The sequence below is a fragment of the Scyliorhinus canicula genome, chromosome 18, assembly GCF_902713615.1.
Source record: "Scyliorhinus canicula chromosome 18, sScyCan1.1, whole genome shotgun sequence".
NCBI lineage: Eukaryota > Metazoa > Chordata > Chondrichthyes > Carcharhiniformes > Scyliorhinidae > Scyliorhinus > Scyliorhinus canicula.
The window spans coordinates 95,447,959-95,471,216 of NC_052163.1; the positions used below are offsets into that span (position 1 = coordinate 95,447,959).

Here is a 23,258-nt window from a genome sequence, read left to right on the forward strand (position 1 = left end):
CTGACTCTTCTTGTGTGTTGGAACCACTAGTAGCTGTAATAGCCATCTAATTCCTGCCTCTCCAACTCCCTCTCCTCCTTTCGACCCCTCCTTGAAACACACCATTAACCAAGCCTTCAGTCACTCATCCTTTTCTTTTTTTTCGGGAAATGTGAGCGTTACTGGCAAAGCCAGCGTTTCTTGCCCATCCCAAATGGTCCTTTGGGAGCAACTAAGAGTTAAACGCACAGGAATATGGTTACTATATAACCTCTTCATATCTGCTTCGTTGGTTCAACACCCATTTTGTGGTTACATTTCTGAAGTGCCACGGTACGTTTCTCCACATTAAAGTTGCATTATGAATGCAACTTCCTCTTCCACGTCTGGTTTGTGTTGTTTAAATGTTCTAGATCCGGAGAGCTGTCCGCAGTATTGTTGCCTCATTGGTAAACAATATGTGGGTAACTGTTTTGGATGGTCGCTCTGACCTCTGGACCCTTGGCATGGTTCGTGATGATGGGTATGCGGAACCTATCTCAGACACACTGTCGTCATACTACTATTTGCTTTAGAGTACGCATGATGCCCCTGAGCACAGTGTGTCCTGTCCTCTCCCTATCTTTCTCTCGAGTCTAACACATGACTGACTGTCAGTAATACATTATTATCTGTATCACTCACTAGTGGAAAGTGGATATGGTTGGAGTGCTCATTTGAAAGGTCAGGGCAGACTCGATGGGACGACTGGCCTCCTTCTGCACTTTAAAGATTCTATTTGGGCAGCATGATAGCATAGTGGTTAGCCCAAAGCTTCACATCGCCAGCGTTCCAGGTTCGATTCCCGGCTTGAGTCACTGTCTGTGCTGAGTCTGCACGTTCTCTCCATGTCGGCGTGGGTTTCCTCCGGGTCCTCTAGTTTCCAACCACAGTCAAAAGATGTGCAGGGGTAGGTGGATTGGCCATGCTAAATTGCCCTCAGTGTCCGAAAAGGGTAAGGTGGGTTTACGGGGATAGGGGGAAGTGGGGGGATAGGGTGGAGTGTGGGCTTAGGTAGGGTGCTTTTTCCAAGGGCCGGTGCAGACTCAATGGGCCGAATGGCCTCCTTCTGCACTGTATATTCTGTAATATTTCTAACCCTTTACAATACCACTAATTAGTATGAACAACTAAGGCCCAAATTGAATGCAGCGAATCACAATGTATTGATTTTTTTTTTGTTCCTAAGTTTTTTTGATGTAGTTTACTTTGTTATTTATGTTGATCAAAGTAGTTGGATTAACCGATTCTTTGAACCACCATCTCCATGATTTGAACGCACAGTGTGACCGGTCCCCAAACTTGTTACCCCGGTGGGGAGGGATGGACTGGCCCCCTTTCGTTTTTCAACCCCCACGGTCCCAACAGGTGCTTTTTCCCAGCATAATACGCCAATTTAACCAGACTTTGAGTTAAGAAAAGTGAGTTTATTAGCTACTAAATGTGAGGGGAAAATGGTAAAACGCAAGCACATGCATTTGCACAGGTTGGAAACGTTTCAAAAGTAAGTTTAAATATATATTCAAATTAGTCTTTGACTTGTCCGTGAGGAGTTGGAGGAGGAACATTGTGGCCATTGCAATTCGTGATTCCAATAGCTCTGATTTCAACAGGTAAATAGTCAGTTTTGAGATTCCAGTGTTCTATGGTTTAGCTGACAAGCTTCCCTGTTTCCTTTTAAGCTGTGGCTTTGTTGGCTTGTTTCAGCAGAGAGTGACCTGTCTTTCCTCCTGTAACACGTTGACAGACCCAGCACTAGTTGGCACTGACCAAATTTTGCTGCTGGCTTTTATCCCAGTCTTTTGTATGTCAGTTGAAAGCAAAAATCCACAATCCAGATTGGGACATTGCACACAGGATATGGGGCGAAATTCTCCGACAACACGCAGGGTCGGAGAATCGCCCAGGGCCGCCGAAAATCCCGCCCCCGCCGTGGCAGAAATTCTCCGCCACCCAGGAATTGGCAGGGGCGGGAATCACGCCATGTCGATCAGCGAGCCCCCTGCGGCGATTCTCTGGCCCTCGATGGGCCGAAGTCCCGCCGCTGGGATGCCTCTCCCGCCGCCGAGGTTTGAACCACCTCTGGTGGCGGCGGGATCGGCAGCGCGAGCGGGCCCCCGGGGTCCTGGGGGGGGGGGGCGTGTGACGATCGGACCCCGGGGGGTGCCCCCACGGAGCCAGGCCCGCGATCGGGGCCCACCGATCGGCAGGCGGGCCAGTGCCGTGGGGGCACTCTTTCTCTTCCGCCGCCGCCACGGCCTACACCATTGCGGAGGCGGAAGAGAATCACCCAGCGCGCATGCGCGAACCGGCAAAGGCCTTTTGGCCAGCCCGGGCGGCGGGCGTCAAAGGCCGCTGGTGCCGGTTTTGGCGCCAGTCGGTGTGGTGCCAACCGCTCCGGCGCAGGCCTAGCCCCCAATGGTGCGGAGAATTCCGCACCTTTTGGGAGGCCCGGCGCCGGAGTGGCTGGCGCCACTCCCCTACGCCGGGACCCCTCGCCCCGCCGGGTAGGGGAGAATCCCGCCCATGATTTCTGTTGAGATGATCATTGGCTCCCATTATCTCCACAGGAGATGGTAATTGGTTTCTGTATGACTTTCATGTTTTTGATGTAGCCTTGTCTGGAGATGGGATGTAATTCCATTATCTCTATGTCACCCACCAGTAATTCAGCCACTGACTGAATTTAAATCCTCAGCCAACTTTGGGTTTTATCTCAAAACCACAGATCTTATTAAAAGTTCAATATTTCCTTGCATAATTTGGGAATATCCCTTCATTATCATGACAATACTCATGAAGATGAATGCTGGACACTCGTGTTGTAGTTTGTTGGTATGCAGTTTATTGAAACTAGACACTTGGAATCAAAGGGCAACACTCTAGTTACCAGCACAACATTAAGCTTTTCTACTGCCCCCTTAGCTCCTCCCTGCCATGATCATGTATTGATCCGTGTGGAAACCTGTTACACGGACAATAGCCAGGATTTGGGGGGAAATTGTGGAAATGCACTGCTTCCTCCAAGACTGGTGGGTGGTAAATCAGCTCCATGTGCGGGAAAGGGCATCCGACCTAGGCTCACACAACTGCCCTATCCCCATAACCCCCCCTAATCTTTTTGGACACTTTAAGGGGCAATATATCATGGCCAATCCACCTAACCTGCACATCTTTAGAATGTAGGAGGAAACCGGAGCACCTGGAGGAAACCCACACAGACACGGGGAGAATGTGAAAACTCCATACAGGCAGTCACCCAAGGCCGGAATTGAACCTGGGTCCTTGACATTGTGAGGCAGCAGTGCTAACCACTGCGCCACAGTGCCACCCTCGGGTGTTATGTTTATGCAGTGTTTTACAATAAGGAGGGAAGATGAATACATAGGGTTCAATATTTAGTGAAATGTGGTCGTTGCTGCCAAGCATTTGTTGCCCATCACTTAATTGCCCTTGAAATGGTTTGCTCGGCCGTGTACGACAGCAGATTTCCTTCCATAAAAGGAACTAGATATGCTTTTACGACGATTGATAGGTTCATGTTCACCATTACTGCAACTAACTTTATATTGAAATTAAATTCTACCAGCTGCCATGGTGGGATTTGAACCCATGACCCCAGAGCACTAGCCTGGACTTCTGGATTGCTACAGTGTCACCCTTTCTCCCCCTGAATGGGAAATGGATAATACAAAAGAGGCTGGAATAGGCAACCAAATCCATGGTTGGGAGGCGATGGTTGGAAGGTGATTGTAAGACAGTGGTTCAAAGAGTGTACAGATCCAAATAGTCACCATTGAAATGCCTGTTAGTCATTGAGTCTCAACAGGCTGTCAATCATTACCACCTTGACAGGATATGATGGATTAGTGCCATGACTTGACAAGATACAGCAGCCAACGTCAGATCTAATCTCATTAGTATTTACAAATCCTTGTTGTTTGATTGGCACTGTTATGTCAATAGGAAGAACAGATTTCACCATTTAGTACGGGGTAACCAGACTATCACCACATAGCAGAAGCTAACTCCCAGAAACCTGAATTGTGTTATTTCCAGCATTGGATTAAAGAAATGAGGAAATGATAAGTGAACTAAAGGGAGCAAGGGGGAGAAGCTGGGAGATGCACCGCCTGTCTCCTGTTGTCAGGCAAGGCTGAGTAGTGACCTCATAGAAATCTTCAAGAATGTGAAAATATTGATAGGGTAAATGTCGAGATGTATCCACTTGTTGGGGAGACATGAGCTAGGGGCCATGAGTATAAGATGGTCACAAATAAATACAATTTGTTATTTATGATAAACTCTTTACCCAGAGTATATAAAATGTGGAACATACGGCCACTGGGAGTAGGTTGACTAGCAAAGACGTATTTACATGATGCTAGATAAACACAAGGGAGAGCGGAATAGATAGATATGTTGATGGGATTAGGAGACGGTCTGGGAGGAGACATAAATACTGCCATAGACTTGTTGGGTTGAATGACCTGTTTCTGTGCTGTAAATATGTGCAGAGTGTGTTCCATAATCTCAAATTGTCCCAAAGCACTTCACAGCCTATGAACACCTTGAGGTGTGGGAAACACAAAACCCAAAACACCATAGCATGTTCCACAAACAGCAAGGAAAAAATTGAATTTAAGAGCCGTGAGGTGATGATGCAGCTGTACAAAACCTTGAGAAGGCCACATTTGGAGTACTGTGCAGTTCTGTCGTCTCATTTTAGGAAGGATGTGGAAGCTATGAAAAAGGTGCAAAGGAGATTTACCAGGATGTTGCCTGGAAAGGAGAGTAGGTCTTACAAGGAAAGGTTGAGAGTGCTAGGCCTTTTCTCATTAAAGGGAGAGGATGAAATGCGACTGGATAGAGAATTATAAGATGATAAGGGGAATAGACAGAGACTTTTTCCTAGGGTGGAACAAACATTACAAGGGGACGTAAATTTAAGGTGAATGGTGGAAGATATAGGGGGGATGTCAGAGGTAGGTTGTTTACCCAGAGAGTAATGGGGGCATGGAATGCACTGCCTGTGGAAGTAGTTGAGTCGGAAACATTAGGGATCTTCAAGCGGCTACTAGATAGGTACATGGATTACAGTAGTATACTGAGGTGTAGATTGATTTTTTCTTAATCTAGGACAAACGTTCGGCACAACATCGTGGGCCGAAGGGCCTGTTCTGTGCTGTGCTATATTTTCTATGTTCTAAGTATGTCATCCATGTGGATATCTCAATTGCTTAATCCTTTTGTAAAGTCAACATTCGGCCTGCTCTGTCACAGCCCAACAACGGCACCTTCAATGGAGATATTTTGGAGGTGGGATCTGAAGAGAGTCTGGTTCACTGCAACAGGCAACAGCTCCAAAGCCGGGGAGGGGGGGGGGGGGGGGGGGGGGGGTGCTTTAATGTTTTATCTATCTGCTGCAAATTGTACACCCACCCATTTCCCTCACGCAGTCACTGTGGAAATTCCAAACACCCAATTAAGGGGTGAAGTTGGGGGTGGTGAAATTGTTGTTTACTTTAATCATGTTTGCATCTGTTCTCGATCTTCCAGTACAAATTGGATTTTTTTTTGCTGTACAGGCTTTAATCTGCTGCCATGTTTACTTTTGTTTAAATCTCCTCCGAATGCAGCAGCTGGAATTAGTCCAGCTCCCAGTCCATTCCTTTAACTTTGGTCTGTCACAAGTGCTGCTGTGAATTCAGGAGAACGGGTGCCTTTCCTGATGCCTCATGCAAGTGACCATCCTTCACCTGTGACTCTCTGCAATCTGTGTGTTTTTACTTGAGCCTTTTTACTTAGTGGTTTTATGATTGGCAGGGACACATAGCATTGAGAGTTAGGCTCTGATTTTGACCATTTGCACAGCAAGCCAGGATAATGATGCTAGGGGGAAAAATATATACTGGAATTTCATGTGCTCTGTGTGTCGTAGATGGGATTTTTGTACTAGTTCCCTATCACTTCCATCTCTCTAGCTCAACAATAACCCATGTACCTGATAAATTTAATTTATTTTCACAATGCTGGGAGGATAGAGTCATAAGAGTTTTTACAGCCCATAAAGAGGTCTTTCAGCCCATCATGTCTGTGCCAGCCATATATACAGTGTCTGCCAAAAGCGTAACTAAAGTGTCGTAAAAGTGAGAACATCATTGATTCTAACCATTCACTTGTTTACCTAATATGGGGCTAATGACATTTCATTCATAAGAAGAATGTTCCTTGGGGTTTAGACAATTGAGGGGTTGTGTTTAGCTCTAGTGAAATGTTAATAAGACACTTAGTGGGGTAGAGAGGTTGTAATTAATGGGAGGAGCCAGGTCTGTAGCTGGCAGTTTAGCTTTTAGTCTGCTAAAGACAGGACTTTTAGGTTGTGCCTAGTAAGGGTCTCTCTCCTTTGATGAAAGCAACTCTACACAGACAGCAGCCAGTATCCCTGTGTTTGCTAACTTTATTTACAAGTGGCTTTTGACCTGTAATGGTCTTTGCTTAATTGGAGATAGAGAAGGTACAAGTTAGAAGTAACAAAGTATTTCCTTTTAGTGTTAAGAATTGTTTAACTGTTAATTGTAAACTATTTTCTGTGATAATGTAGTTGGTCCTGTGTGAAGAATAAAGTTTGTTTTAATATAAAAAGTTCCCGATTTGTCAGTGGAACCACTCCTGGGGGTGAAGTATTCTTTCCTCACAATTTACAAATTACAAAATTGTTGGGGTTTCTTGTCCCTTTTCCTAACTTGATTGAGGTCTGGACTAGTACTGTAACACCTGGTGTTGATCCCTCTGATAAGGGGAAAGTTTCCTTCCTATCCATGCCCCTCAATTTGTTATACCTCATTGAGGTCTTCCCTCTTCCTTCTCTGTTCCAAGAAGAAAAACTCCAGCCTAACCAGCCTCTCTTCAGAGCTGAAACACTCCAGCCCAAACAACATCCTGGTGAATCTCCTCTGCAACCTTTCTAGTGCAATCACTTCCTTCCTATAATGTGGCAACCAGAACTGCACACAGTACTCTGGCTATGACCTAACAAGCATTTTATACAGCTCCATCATAACCTTACTGCTTTTATATTCTATACATTCACTGCCTGTGTCTGATTGTCTTGGAGAAGGAGGTGGCCATTTTGAACTGTGGCAGTCTGTGCCTCTCAAGAATCTACGGAAATCACTTCCAAAGAGAGCAGTGGTAGCTAGGTCATCGGGTTGAGTTAGATTTTTGTTCACCAGGAATATGGGGGCAGGCAGGAAAGTGGTGTTGAGGTCACAATCAGGTCAGCAATTATCTTATCGAATGGCAGAGCAGGCTCAAGGGGCCGAATGGTCTACTCCAAATTCCTATGTGAGGTTTGGTTACTTGCATTTACACAATGCTGTTAAGGAGGGAGTTCCAGCAGTTTGAGCCAAGGAACGGCAGCATAGAGTGGGATTTTCTACGTGCCCCCATGGTGTGTTTTGGGGTGGAGAGTGCGGCCCACAATTGGCTGGCAGCGGGATCTTCTGATCCCAGCGCAGTCAACAGGATTTCCAGATGTGTGTACCACCATCCCGCTGGCGAACCTGGCTGGAAAATCCCGGCAATCGTTCCAAGTTGAAGTGTGTGTGACTTGGCGGCTGGGATGGTTGTGAGCCCGCGCACTTGTCACTCTGGTCCTTCTCGGTGGTGGTAGTTGCAGGTGGAGGCTGCATGTTTGAGAGATGCTGTGGAAACATAAAGTGATTTGATGGCTGAAGGGGTGTGTTTCTTTTACTGAAAATCGGCTAAAGAGCTGCAGTACTCAGTCTCACACTGTGCAGGCCAGAAAAGCAGTTTGATATAAGCTGGTCTCCACATTTCTTTACGAACCAGCTAGAGAACCATTGCGACTTTACTCGTGGTGTACTTGATGGGAGTGCTGACTGCAGAATCGGGGCTGGAGGTTATTTAGCTTTTATTTAACTTTTGTTATGATCCCTGGAGAGGTCAATACCTTTTTAAAATAATTAATTTCCTGTCCACCGAAAACCGAAGGGCATGGTTTCACGTTTTAAGGCTCCAGTGATGACTTTTTAACAATAAATCAAACATTACTTAACAAGCAATTAATACACCAAGCTACTTTCACAGTGACTAACCAGTGCAATCAAGATACACCTTATTTCTCTCATTCTGCACAGCAATCTGGCAGATATGTAGCATTACAGCCCAGTTCCAAATTCATTCTGCTCTCCACTGGGCTCACCTCCTTGTGTCGATGTTGGGTTGAAACTTCCAATCTCTTTCAAAACCTTTCCATTTAATATTAGTTTTATGGATCCGATTTTTTTTCACCAGCAAGGCCCAAGTGATTAAATTGTGGATTTTACTTTATATTTGTGAGTTGATGCTGATACACAAATGTTTGAACTTGGTGTGCCTACTAACTTCCCATTTGTCACACGAGCAGTATTTTCGTATGTCCTGTAGCTCATGTGAAGTGCCCAAATGCTTGCTGATACTGGCCAACCAACACTGGGGCTTGCTTGGGTACTCAAAGAACAATGCAGCACAGGAACAGGCCCTTCGGCCCTCCAAGCCTGTACCGGTAATGATACCAACCTTTGCCAAAACCCTCAGAAGGAACACAGAACAATACAGCACAGCTCGGTTCCACAACAGGAGGTATACTATTGTTGTACACACCAAACTGCAGTGGGTGTAGGAATAAGAAAAACTCATCCCAATATCATCTTCCCAACTATGGTCCCTCAATTAGCGCACCAGTCTTGAACGTTTTTGACACTCTTAAGTACACATTAAACAACAGCGGGTGTAGGAATGATTCACTCCTGCATCCACAGTGGCATAATAATAATCGCTTTGTTAAGACTTGTTGTGTTCAGGGCTCCTCCTGGGAAGCCGAGAGTGTTTTCATGTTATGTTTTGGTAAGTATTTTGCCTTAAAGGTAGACTCTGAGGGAAGTACTTCCATTTTGCTATTCCTAGTGAAGTTGGGTAACCACACATTAAAGAACAAATGCAAGATCTCCTAATGAAGAGCAGAATCTGATTGATCCGTGTCTTGTTTTCCTGCAGATTGCTCTGAAATATGATCCTCAGAAGGAGGAAGAGTTGCGAGTCTGGATTGAGGGGATCACTGGCAAGCAGATTGGCGATAACTTCCAAAAAGGCCTAAAGGATGGTGTCATCCTTTGCGAGTGAGTACCTCCACTCTCTGATTTGTCAATATATTGGTAATTTGGCCAAATGTTAATTTGCTGAACTATTTGATCTTATTTTCCCAGTCCTTTGATCTTCCTCTCTCTACGATGCTGATTTAGGTACAATGTGGTTGCGTCCACCCTTTGGTACTTCAGTCAAGTTGTTTTTTGTTTGATACTAAGTAACCAGAACCGCTGGACTGTTCCGCCATGGGGTGGGGTGCATCGCATCCATGTCTGATATTTGTACTGTGGCACGGAGATTAATTTTCGCACCCCAATTGGTGCCCTGATCTCCCATCATGAGGTATCACTTGTAAAGCTTCACCGTTGGATTTGGATTGGATTTGTTTATTGTCATGTGTACCGAGGTATAGTGAAAGTATTGTTCTGCTTACAGTCCAGACAGATAATTCCATACATGAAAAAACAAAGGGCAAACATAAATACACAATGTAAATACATAGACACCGGCATCGGGTGAAGCATACAGGAGTGTAGTACTACTCAGTAGAGCAGATGAAAAATAAAATGAAATGAAAATCGCTTATTGCCACGAGTAGGCTTCAATGAAGTTACTGTGAAAAGCCCCTAGTCGCCACATTCCGGCACCTGTTCGGGGAGGCTGGTACGGGAATTGACCCGTGCTGCTGGCCTGCCTTGGTCTGCTTTAAAAGCCAGCGATTTAGTCCAGTGTGCTAAACCAGCCCCTGTTGTGCTAAACCAGCCCCTGTGTGAAGAGATCAGTTCAGTCCATAAGAAGGTTATTTAGGAGTCTGGTAGCAGCGGGGAAGAAGCTATTTTTGAATCTGTTAGTGTGAATTCTCAGACTTTTCTATCGCTTGCTCAATGGAAAAAGTTGGAAGAATGAATACCCTGGGTAGGAGGGGTCTTTGATTATGCTGCCCGCTTTCCCCAGGCAGTGGGAGATGTAGACAGAGTCAATGGATGGGAGGCAGGTTTGCGTGATGGACTGGGCTGTGTTCACAACTCTCTGTAGTTTCTTACGGCCTTGGGCAGAGCAGTTGCCATACCAGGCTGTGATGCAGCCAGATAGGATGCTGTCTATGGTGCATCTGTAAAGGTTGGAAGAGTCAAGTGGACATGCCGATTTCCTTATTTTCCTGAGAAAGTATAGACGTTGTGCTTTCTTGATCATAATGTCGACGTGGGTGGACCAGGACAGATTGTTGGTGATGTACACACCTAGTAATTTGAGCACAGTAAGAAGTCTTACAACACCAGGATGCTAGTGATTCGAAACAAACCTGTTGGACTTTAACCTGGTGCTGTAAGATGTCTTACTGTGTTCACCCCAGTCCAATGCCGGCATCTCCACATCCCAGTAATTTGAAGCCGTCAACCATCTCCACCTCGGCATCACTGATGTAGACAGGTGTGAACAATACTTTGCTTCCTGAAGTCAATGACCAGCTATAATAGTTTTGCTAACATTGAGGAAGATATTGTTGTTGTTACATTATGCCCCGAAGTTCTTTATCTCCCTCCTGTATTCTGACTCATCGTTGTTCGACATCCGGTTGTGTTGTCAGCAAACCTTTTTTAAAATTTAGAGTACCCAAATCGTTTTTCCAATTAAGGGGCAATTTAGCGTGGCCAATCCACCTACCCTGCACATCTTTGGGTTGTGGGGGATGAAACCCACACAAACACGGGGAGAATGTGCAATCTCCACACGGGCAGTGACCCAGAGCCAGGATCGAACATGGGACCTTGGCGCCATGGATGGGGAGTTTCCGCTCCTCTTTTTCTCGGGCAGGTTCGGTAACAGCGGAAGATCTCATCAGAATTCCCAAATTGCAAGCACTTGATGCGATCGGAAAAGTAAAAGTGACAGGAACAACTTGAATAGTATAATAGGACTGTTGCACTTGCTGGGTTGGTAGCCTTCGCTCTTTGGAAGCTGATTCTAGTGAGATCTTCAATTGTGGGGGCATTACAACCCGTTCCTGACCCTCTTCACAACTGAGCTGGATATACACCAGGACAGGTGATTGGAAAGCGGAGTGGGCACTGTTCTGATTTGGGTTCAGGATCTGGATTGGTTTTCTTTAGGGTTTGCCTGTAACCTTAAGAATGCTGCCATAGGCTGTTATTCGTAAAAAATAAACATTTGTGTTTGTATACAGATCTATATACATCTCCTTACTTGACACCAGGTTATACAGGGGCAGCAGGGTAGCATGGTGGTTAGCATAAATGCTTCACAGCTCCAGGGTCCCAGGTTCGATTCCCGGCTGGGTCACTGTCTGTGTGGAGTCTGCACGTCCTCCCCCTGTGTGCGTGGGTTTCCTCCGGGTGCTCCGGTTTCCTCCCACAGTCCAAAGATGTGCGGGTTAGGTGGATTGGCCATGCTAAATTGCCCGTAGTGTCCTAATAAAAGTAAGGTTAATGGGGGGGGGGGTTGTTGGGTTACGGGTATAGGGTGGATACGTGGGTTTGAGTAGGGCAATCATGGCTCGGCACAACATTGAGGGCCGAAGGGCCTGTTCTGTGCTGTACTGTTCTATGTTCTATACTTTCCACCAGATCTCAGTATCTTAATCATGTGACATAGCTTCATAGTTACACCAGTATTGGGTGCTCTGATGTTAACTCTTTACAGGAAGCTGGTTGACTTTTTCTTCTTTAGCACCTTGGCCTTCACTGACTGAGATCAACCAACTGCTCATGGAGGGATGAGCAGTGAGTCACTAAGCCAGTGGTCTTCCTGTCTTGGGCTGAATAGAGCAGAGTTGTGGTTTGTTAAATTTAACAGGAATGCACACACCTCTGAGCTCAGCATTGTAATGATGTCATTTGCTGCTTAAAGGGCCAAATGCCAACTAGATTCTACATTCTTCTCCAGTGACTTTGATTATTTTTCCGTGTATTTTTGGCTGTGGTTATAATCTGAGCGGATACAGGCCAATGTGTCAGTGAACATCCGATGTGTATGCTGAAGCTGCTTTTACACTGGCCTTAACAGTGGGAACTTAGAATCATAGAGTCCCAACAGTGCAGAAGGAGGCCATTTGATCCATCAGGTCTGCACGGCCTTCCAAAAGAGCACCCTACCTAGGCCCAAGCCCCTGTCCTAGCTCCGTAACTTTGTAACCCCACCTAACCTTTTGAGCACTATGGGGCAATTTAGCGTGGCCACTCCACCTAACCTGCACATATTTGGACTGTGGGAGGAAACCAAAGCACGTGGAGGAAGCCTATGCAGAAACTGGGAGAGCGTGGAAACTCCACACAGATAGTCACCCAAGGCTGGAATTGAACCAGGTCCCTGGCGGCAGTACCAACTACGGGCATCTTCCTGACACTGATGTCTCTGCACAGTGATCTGCAGTAATAACTCAAGTTTAAACCTCTTCGACTGGCTGAGGCCTGTAGGCGTGGATAGAATTAAATTGTGTTTAATGTTTAAACCTCAATATGTGATGATAGAAACAAAGCACCACACACCATGGAATCTTATTCAATGCAGGCAAGACTGTGGGGTGTAGGATCAGTGTTGTGCGTAGTGCAACAAGATGTAACAGTCATAATCTCCAGTGCAACTGTGTTGGGCCCAGTCGCATTTCAGATTAACAGTGAAGAACCAAAATTCCCAGATGTTTTCTGGATGAAGGTATTTCATGGTCGATGGTTAAGCCAGAAGGATGCTTGATGCAATAGGCCCTTGCCCTTGCACCACATAAATATGGAGGGTCAGTACTTATCCTGTTGATTTTGGATAATACTTTGCTTTGCTGCTCTCACAGCTTGTCAGCAAGACAACACCCCCAGAAATGTAGTATTCCTCGGTACTGCCCTGAACCATCAGCCCAGATAATGTACGCATATCTCCAGAGTAGGGCTAGAGCCAATGATTGTCCACTACTCAGAGGTGAAAGTGCTGTCACTGAACCAAACCGAAGTATTCCATGGAATATAATAGACGTCGGCCGGAATTTTCAGTTCCTGTTCTTGCGGGTGGGTTCAGTGGCGAGGAGCAGAAAATGTCGCGAGAAGGCCAAAGTCGCCTTTTACGTTGATGTATAGAAGGGAAGCGATTGTTTTCCCCCTCCCCCTGTCAGTGGCGGGCTGCACTTCCTGTCGGTCAGCATCACGAACTCCATTGTAATAAATTAGCATCTCAGTATCAGGCCCACACACCAGGATCATAGAACATAGAACAGTACAGCACAGAACAGGCCCTTCGGCCCTCGATGTTCTGCCGAGCAATGATCACCCTACTCAAACCCACGTATCCACCCTATACCCGTAACCCAACAAACCCCCCCCCCCCGAACCTTACTTTTTAGGACACTACGGGCAATTTAGCGTGGCCAATCCACCTAACCCACACATCTTTGGACTGTGGGAGGAAACCGGAGCACCCGGAGGAAACCCACGCACACAGGGGGAGGACGTGCAGACTCCACACAGACAGTGACCCAGCCGGGAATTGAACCTGGGACCCTGGAGCTGTGAAGCATTTATGCTAACCACCATGCTACCGTGCTGCCCCATATTCCCCCATCCGGCCCACACACCAGGATCATACTCCCCCCATCGGGCCCACACACACCAGGATCATACCAACACCCCCCCCCCCCCCCCCCCCCCCCCCCATAATCAGGACCACACCCCTCCCCCATTGGGCCCATAGACAGGAATCATACACCCGCCGCCGCCACATCGGGGCCTATAGACAGGAACCCTACCCCCTACGACAAATAATGCATGCACGGTGGCATGATGCCAGATCAGCTCACAGTACAACTGGTCCCAGAAAACGAGCAGTACTCCCAAAGGAGCTCGGAGGTAACGTGGAGTGTGGAGGAGGGGGGCTTGGGGTGGAAAGAGGGTCATGCCATGGAGGTGTCGGGGTGTGCATCTGGGTAAAGGTTGTTTCCTGGTCTGCTTGCTGTGCGGTGGTCGGCCTTTATAAATAGCCCCCAAGTCACTGTTTCGCTGAGTTGATGGCGGGCAGGCAGACCAGAGGCCACCTGCCAGCAATACATCATTGGACCCCTGCCTGTCTGCCTTTTTTTAATGCATTTTATTACAAACATGTATCAAAACAGGTTACAGCGAATAAACACCCAGGGAAACATACTTCCCAACAATCAACTATACAGTCTGTCCAGATTTTTCCCCTTTTTCACCCCTCCCCTCCCCCGCGACGAACAGCCCCTCAAACACAGTCACAAACATCCCCCACCTTTCCTCAAACCCCCCTGAAGAGTCCCTTAACTCGTACTTTGTCTTCTCTAATCGCAGGAAGTCGTACAGGTCACGCAACTAAGCCTCTACTTTGGTGGCGATGGCGACCGCCCCTCCAGCAAAATTCGCCGCTGTGCAACCAGAGAAGCAAAGGCCAAGACATCGGCCTTCCTCCTCTCCGAAACGCGAAATATCGCCACCAAAGGGCCTGGGTCGACCTCCTCCTCCACTATCCTGGCTAAGACCGCGAACACCCCCACCCAGAATCTTCCCAATTATTTGCAACCCCACAACATGTGCCAGTGATTCGCTGGTCCCCACCACACCTCTCACACTCATCTGCTATCCCCTTAAAGAAACCACTCATTCTCGCCCGAGTCGTATGCACCCTGTGCACCATTTAAACTGTATCAGGCTCATCCTTGCACAAGAGGAGGTCCCCATTTACCCTACACAGTGCCTCACTCCATACTCCCCAATTGATCTCACCTCCCAACTCCGCTTCCCATTTCTCCTTGATCTTCACCACCTGCTCGTCTCCCCTTCCACATCCTGAAGCAGCAGTCGCTCCAGCAGGTTGTATCCCGGCAACCTAAGGAACCCCCTCCAGACCTTTCGCGCAAAGTCCCTCATCTGCAGATACCTGAATTCACTCCCCCTCGGCAGCTCTACCCTCTCCCTTAGCTCCTCCAGACTGGCGAACCCTTCCTCCAGACTGGCGAACCCTTCCTCCAGACTGGCGAACCCTTCCTCCAGACTGGCGAACCCTTCCTCCAGACTGGCGAACCCTTCCTCCAGACTGGCGAACCCTTCCTCCAGACTGGCGAACCCTTCCTCCAGACTGGCGAACCCTTCCTCCAGACTGGCGAACCCTTCCTCCAGACTGGCGAACCCTTCCTCCAGACTGGCGAACCCTTCCTCCAGACTGGCGAACCCTTCCTCCAGACTGGCGAACCCTTCCTCCAGACTGGCGAACCCTTCCTCCAGACTGGCGAACCCTTCCTCCAGACTGGCGAACCCTTCCTCCAGAGTGGCGAACCCTCCCTCCAGACTGGCGAACCCTCCCTCCAGACTGGCGAACCCTCCCTCCAGACTGGCGAACCCTCCCTCCAGACTGGCGAACCCTCCCTCCAGACTGGCGAACCCTCCCTCCAGACTGGCGAACCCTCCCTCCAGACTGGCGAACCCTCCCTCCAGACTGGCGAACCCTCCCTCCAGACTGGCGAACCCTCCCTCCAGACTGGCGAACCCTCCCTCCAGACTGGCGAACCCTCCCTCCAGACTGGCGAACCCTCCCTCCAGACTGGCGAACCCTCCCTCCAGACTGGCGAACCCTCCCTCCAGACTGGCGAACCCTCCCTCCAGACTGGCGAACCCTCCCTCCAGACTGGCGAACCCTCCCTCCAGACTGGCGAACCCTCCCTCCAGACTGGCGAACCCTCCCTCCAGACTGGCGAACCCTCCCTCCAGACTGGCGAACCCTCCCTCCAGACTGGCGAACCCTTGCCTGCCTGCTTTTTGTTCGAGGTCTTTGACTATATGCCAGCAAAAGCCACCATTGCCACCAGCAGCCTCAACGCCGCTTTTCCCACCTGACATCAGCCTTTGCCGATATCGGAAACTATCTCACCCTCTGACCTATTCAATCACTGTACATCAGTGGTACTGCTGGTGCTTGTATCCTTCCTGAATGTTAAAATACTGTAAATATAAATTGCAGCTGTACCTTCTCCTCTCTAACAGGGTCCTTTTTCCTTTCCTTCTCTCTAACTGATAGACTCGTCAACAAAATCAGACCCAACTCTGTGAAGAAAATCAACCATTCAGCTTTAAACTGGCATCAGGTAAAGCGTTATATTTGATTGTAATAGGAGGAGAAAGTTTGACAGCATATTGGCTGGAATTCCAGCTTCTCAAAACATTAATAAAGGAAATTCCGGGTTTCAATTAGTGCGACAAAAAGAATGCACAGGCCGGGGAGAAGAGGAGAGCAGCTAGAGTGATGGAGTGTTAAAGGGGATGACCTCTTGAGGCAAGGTCTCAAACTCTATTCTAATGAGGCGATGCTTAAAAGGGTTGGGCAGGATCTTGAGGGACCAAAAACAAAATGGAGCTTGGATGAGAAATTCAACTTGTGCTAAAAAATAAACAGGGAGCGTCAGAACTGCGGCCAAATCTAAATCATAAAAAAATGCATTCAAATTCTTTTGCGGTTGAGAATTAATCCATTTTTGTTTTGAACAGCTGGAGAATTTGTCCAATTTTATCAAGGCGATGCAGAATTATGGTATCAAACCACACGACACATTTGAGGCAAATGACCTTTTTGAGAATGGGAATCTAACCCAGGTACAGACAGCGCTGTTGGCCCTGGCTGGAATGGTAAGTATCAGACCAGTAGCAGCTAAAGTAATTTACTTGGCACAGATTACAGTTCTCACAGTTAGGTTGCAGCTTTCAACACTTCACCGTCTGTACCCCCAATTGATTTGGCAGTCGCCTGTCACTCCCATTGCCAGTCCACCTACTTGGGGGGGGGGGGGGGCGTTGACAATTATCTTTCATTAGTCCTTCCCTTTCACCCTCCCCTTCCTCTCCTCCCTTACTCCAAAAAGCATTACTGTGTGTAAAAACTGACTGTGGGTGAGTATAAAATCTTTATAGAGTCCCGAGAAGGCGGCATGGTAGCACAGTGTTGCTTCACAGTTCCAGGATCCCAGGTTCGATCACCGGCTTGGGTCACTGTCTGTGCTGTTATGGGCCAGGGTTTAGAGAACCCCAAAGTGTATCATGGAGTTCACCTGACCCACAACTTTTACTAGATTGTGGTACGGGGAGCACACGGCCCACTCTACAGGTGTGGTACAGCAGAAATGGAAAAGTATTTTTTAAAGCAAAACAATGTTTATTCTAGGAACTCAAGTTAACCTTTTTAAAACATAACAGTGAACATCTTAGCAACCATCAATTCAAATACAACCTCCAAAGAATACAACACTAAGTAATCCTTAATAACTTCCCAAACAACATCCAGAAGACAAAAGAAACACCTTTTAACAGAAGCATATTAGGTTTACATTCACTACTAAAAACATTTATAATTCTGAATTCACCAAATGATCAAGAGATAGTCTTTTCATGGCAGAGAGATCAACAGTACACCTGCTTTGTCTGGCTTCAGCTCCAACACTGAAAACGAAACTAAAGCACACCCTGCAGCAAAGAGACTAAAACAAAAGTAAAAAGCTGACAGACAGCCCAGCTCCACCCACACTCTGACATCACTGCAGTAATATGAGCAGCCAAACATTTCTTAAAGTGACATTCTCATGACAGTGCGGAGTCTGCACGTTCTCCCTGTGTCTGCGCGGGTTTCCTCCGGTTACCTCCGACAGTCCAAAGATGTGCGGGTTAGGTGGATTGGCCATGCTAAGTTGCCCTTAGTGTCAAAAAAAGTGGGGCCACTGGGTTACGGGCTATGGTGGAGGTGTGGGCATGGATGGGGTACTCTTTCCAAGGGCTGGTGCAGACTCAATGGGTCGAATTGGCCTCCTTCTGCACTGTAAATTCTATGTAAATTCCAAAAGTAAAGGCCTCGAGAGGGGGGGGGGGCTCAAATTCCACGTGCCCCACTGGGAGATCAATTGTGTCATCCTCAGGAGGGTTATTACAGTAAGGATAATTATAGTACCCTTTGGAGTACAGAGGTAATGAAAGTTATTTTACACCTCTGTCTTGTGCTTTTATTCCCCTTGTTTTCTTCATCTTCTGTTTCCTCCACATGACTGCTAACTCAGTGTTGAGGTGATGGTTCCACAAGTGTCGGACCCACTTGTCCTCCTTGTGATCTTGGCGGGTTGTGGGTGACCTTCTTAATCACCAGCCTTGCCCCTTACTGCTCATTCACTCAACACAGACCTGGAATCTTGTACCATCATAGCCTATTTGAACCTGGGCTCTACATTTGCCAATTGAGGCATTAGGGAATAAAATAAATATTTATTTAAACATTGATCCCATAAAACTTAAAAAGGGTCAGAGTTCAGAGAGGCTGTGATGTCAAGGCCACTTTCGGTTATGGAGATTTCTTCATTGTGTTGCCATAGACTGCTGGAGGAGTGCGAACGGAAATTGAGCTGCATAGTGCGAGGGAGCAGCCATAGTATAATGGCAGGGTAGTGGAGCACAGTTAATTGGGCCAAATGGCTGGTACCTGTATTCCGAATCGTTAAATAATATTCAGTCTCCTTTCATCCTAGGCGAAAACAAAAGGAATGAATGCCGGTGTTGATATTGGTGTTAAATATGCCGACAAACAGCAGCGCTCTTTCAATCAGGAGACATTGAATGCAGGACAATGTGTCATTGGACTTCAGGTATTAATTCAGGACTTTTATGTATGTTTTTTATTATTATGGGGCAATTTAGCATGGCCAATCTACCTACCCTGCACATCTTTGGGTTGTGGTGGTGAGACCCACACAGGCATGGGGAGAATGTACAAACTCCGCATGGACAGTGACCCAGAGCCGGGATCGAACCCAGGTCCTCGGTACCGTGAGGTAAACTTTTATTAATGTTATGCAAAGACTCCTGATGGGAGTGAACTGTTAGAACCCTACAGAGTAGGACGTTCTGGTGTCAGACCCCAGCCATGATAACAATATGGATGATATTAGCTTTGTATTTCAGTTTGGGCTGCTACTCTCGATCACTGTCCAGCAATCCATGCTGAAAAAAATTCATGTGTGTGGACATTGGGTGAGGATAGCTTGTGGACTTAGCTTTGATGTTCCTGCAGTTGAATAACTTAATGGCCCCTGCCGCCGAGCGTTGCATGTGGATAATGGCCATTGGTCGAGGAACTGGGGGGAACCTGGTGTCTGTGTAATCCAACCCGAATCAGTGTCTTCAGGAAAGGAGGGGAGAAAACAAATCGAATGTGACAAAAAAAGTGTGCTGCAAGTGTTTGTAATAGTCTCTCTCTGGTTGGCTGTCTCTCATCCATCTATGCATTGTGTTCATGGTGTCTTTGCTATAGATGGGGACCAATAAATGTGCCAGCCAAACTGGAATGAGTGCCTATGGTACCAGACGACATCTTTATGATCCAAGGTCCCAAATGCCTGCTTCAATGGACCAGTCTACTATTAGTTTACAGATGGGGACCAACAAAGGAGCAAGTCAGGTTTGTGCCACGTGTTAAGTTAACAATTGAAAACCGGGAAGCAAAAGTCCAATTGTCAGCTGTGAACGTATGCACGGATCAGAGGTGGCTACGTGACTGGATTCTCACCGCGGAGTCAGAAGGTTGCGAGTTTGTGCCCCACGCACTTCAGAGCCTTGAGCATCAAGTCTGGGCTGACATCCTGATGCCAAACTGAGGAGAATGTTGAACTGTCAGGTGCCATGGTTCAGACGAGGCCTTAAAATGGGGCCCAATTATCCCTCTCCGGATGTAAAACATGCCATGTTAGTATTTAAAGCAGAGATGAAAGGTTCCCAGGTTTTCAGGCTGGTATTTTTCTCTCGGACAGCATCCCTGTTGTTGTTTTGTAGGAACTTGCTGTGCACAAATGGCTGTTGTATTTCCTAATGGTACAGCAGTGATTAAAGCACTTCATTGGCTGTAAAGCACTTGGGGACATCCCAAGTAGTGACATAAGCTAAAAATGCAAGTCCTTTTACCCCTCCTGTGTGCACTGATTTTAAAAACAAACTAGATATCACCATCCTGTCTTGATTGGAAGTGGTGTAAACTGACTGAATATTTCAGCCTTGAATTTGGCATTGAATAGTTTGATCTTTAGCTACTTAGTTTTCCTGTGTTAATGTGTGATGTTTCGGTAAATTCTATCTTTAAAAATACAAGAAAATAGGAGCAAAAGTATACTCTTCATACTCTTAAGTCTGCTCTGTCATTTAATAAGATCATGACTGATCTTCTATATCAACTCTCACCTTGTGCCCTCTTCCCATAGTCTGAGCCCCTTGATGCCCAAAGACCTATTGATCTTCATCTTGAATAAACTCTCTTTGAGCAGCCACAGCCCACTGCGATAAAGATTCACAACGCCATACAAAGACATTTCTCCTTGTCCTAGTCCTAAATGGCAGACCCAATATGTTGTATTAGAATGTTGTTGAAAAACTCCCATTGAGCCTGTGCATCCCCCCACCCCCGATTCCTCCCTCCTGCCACAACTTCTCGCCATGTCCCTCAATCCTTTCACTCGCACTAATGTTTAGCTATTGCTTGATCTCCAAGATGCCAGGGAAGCCGACAATCTGCTTTCATCTGCTTCCCCCGTATTTTACCTCGGGGTCTGATTATTCTTGAGGTAATTTATTTCCCCTAGAATTCCTTTCTTATTCCAAGTGGGGTGGTTTTATGTTTTACTCCCTCCTGTTATGAGACAACATTAATCCTGGTTGGCTGCCCTAGGGCAGACTGTTGCTGTTGATATGCAGTTTCTGCCCATTTGTAATTTGAACAATAACCTTTTTTTTCCCCCCTCCCACTCTCGTTCAGGCTGGGATGACTGCACCAGGCACCCGAAGACCCATTTATGATAAGAAGCTGGGCACTGAACAGTGCGACAGCAGTACTGCTTCTCTGCAAATGGGCAGCAACCAAGGAGCCACCCAGAGCGGCACCAACTTTGGCCTAGGTCGCCAGATCTACAATCCCAAGTATTGTCCAAATGCTAGGCCTGGACTGAACGGAAGCAATTTGGATTACAATACAGAGCACGGCCCAGAAAACCCTGCTGACTTATCCTGAACAATATGAGTGAACCCATCACGGCAACGTGGTAATGATGGGAAAAAAAGTGACTCGCTGTCTAGCTTCTACATGCGGTCAACTGCTCATGGCTAAAATCCCCAATATCACATACGGACTGTTCCCAAACGTCTCTCCATTTCTGGTTTTTACTTTAATGGATGTGACCATAAATTGATTTACATGCTTTTGAATCTGTGAATTTTTAACGTGCATTTTAACCCTGCTATGATTGAGCAAAGGTGAATATTTCCTTTTTTAAAGTCCGTTTCTTTAAAAAAAAATGAAAGCAAGGTTTCTTGAGTCGATTTGAAATCGACTGACACTGGAGAAGGAAAGTGGGAAGGGTTGGGGGAAAACTATTTTTAGTTTCAGGAATGAAAAAGCAGCAGCAAAGTATGATGCTGCTTAAATAGTATTTAGAGAGTGCCCTCAGACCCATTTCAGTAATTGTGACTCATCGTCATTATTGTTTCCATTAACAGTTTAGCACAGCATGTCTTATGTGGTTTTTTTTTACACAAATATCCTCTCTTCCCAGAAGAAAGTGAGAATGTTCCGGAATTCCAATGTCCCCCAAAGACCGATCGCTCATGCGAGCAGGCTGGGTGGGAAAATGCAGCCGCCTGTTTCCAATTTCTCCACCCTGCCAACTCCAATAACGTTCCAAGGCCATTGCGTTTACATTTTCTTTTTGTTGTTGTTGCTTTTAAAAACAAACTGGATTCTTTTCAAATCTGACTAACATTCCAGAGGATTAGGAGTGTGGAGATTGTGAACCCTCAGGACGAAACCTTGCGCAATGCTTGGGGCCCGTGAGCTGCAGAGCTTTGGTTTACCCATACAGGAGCGAGGCGGATTCTTTAGTGATGAAAATGTTTTGTTTTCTCCACCCAATGTCTGGTCCCACGATTTTGACCAAAATCTTTTTTTACAAAGCTTGGACTGTGGTTATTGCTGAGCCTGTTGACTGGCAGTACTTAATCATGTGTGATTCGCTTAACGTGCAAAACTCTTCATACCATCCTGCTCGACTTGCTGTATCCCCTTCCCATGCATGTGTGGCCATTAGTATAATTAATAGCCATAGCTTCAGATACCCAATTTGGGAGCACAGGAACCTGATCTGAATTGGGCATTTTACAGTATGATGTTATCACATCCTGACCAGCCCACATGGCTGTAATCCTGGTATTAAGACCATTAGGAATGTTTGTACAAGGCACTAGTTGCACATCATGTGGTATTGGCAATGTCAGAAAACCCACTGTTTGCTTTTGGACTCTTGAGAGACCCACAGACAGAGAGAATAACTGCCACGTCCCCACTGAAGTATCCTGAAAATAATAGTCACATCCGGGGGCAGGGAGCCAAGTCAGCATCATTTTCATTGGACTCTTTGGAGAATAATTCTTCCCAACAGCCACTCTTGATTTTATATCACAAATTAAGGGCGTCAACTCTCGGAAAATCTGTCTGATTGACTTTACTCCGTTTTCCCATGTATTCTGCTGAACAGAACATTGAACTGCTCCTATACAATAGAGAACGGCGTCTCTTACAGACTTTACAGTCTCTCTCTTTATTTTTCTCTCTCTCTCTCTCTCGTGTGGATCACTCCCCACCAGTGAAGTGTGCCCTGTATTTTGTATGCAGATTATTTTGTAACTTTTTAGTTATTAAATGTTTTGGTAATTTTTCCTTGTGTAGTTTTATTTGACAGCATTTGTTTCACATTTGCAACTTCTAATATACAAGTGAGATCTCTTGTGACTTTGCTCTGGATAGCTGAGCGTCTCACCGCATTGCTTGAGGTAATTAACTATTAACCTGGCTATCCCTTCGAAAACCCAACTACTCCGAATGGGCAAACCCGAGTAACTGTGTTCAGCACGTTTAAAATCCTTACAGTCAGAGGGCAATTGTAATTGTTTGTAAATATCAGGCTGGGGTGAAAATGATCACATTCTATTGTGTCTGTGAGGAAGATTGATGATGAATGTGGATGACCAACATGTGTCTGGCGGGTTACAGATGCAAAATAATCTTTTTGG

General features: G+C 46.5%; 1 protein-coding gene across 1 annotated transcript in view; it reads left to right on the forward strand.

Annotated features, from left to right (window-relative positions):
- LOC119952959 (calponin-2-like) overlaps positions 1-22,904 on the forward strand; it is a 44,412-nt gene extending 21,508 nt beyond the window's left edge. The window contains exons 2-7 of the mRNA XM_038776603.1: positions 9,079-9,200; positions 16,198-16,264; positions 16,665-16,802; positions 18,680-18,796; positions 19,462-19,608; positions 20,953-22,904. Coding sequence (XP_038632531.1) covers positions 9,079-9,200; positions 16,198-16,264; positions 16,665-16,802; positions 18,680-18,796; positions 19,462-19,608; positions 20,953-21,204 — 843 coding nt within the window. The 3' untranslated portion in view covers positions 21,205-22,904. The remainder of the gene's footprint in view (positions 1-9,078; positions 9,201-16,197; positions 16,265-16,664; positions 16,803-18,679; positions 18,797-19,461; positions 19,609-20,952) is intronic.
- The last annotated feature ends 354 nt before the right edge of the window (positions 22,905-23,258 follow it).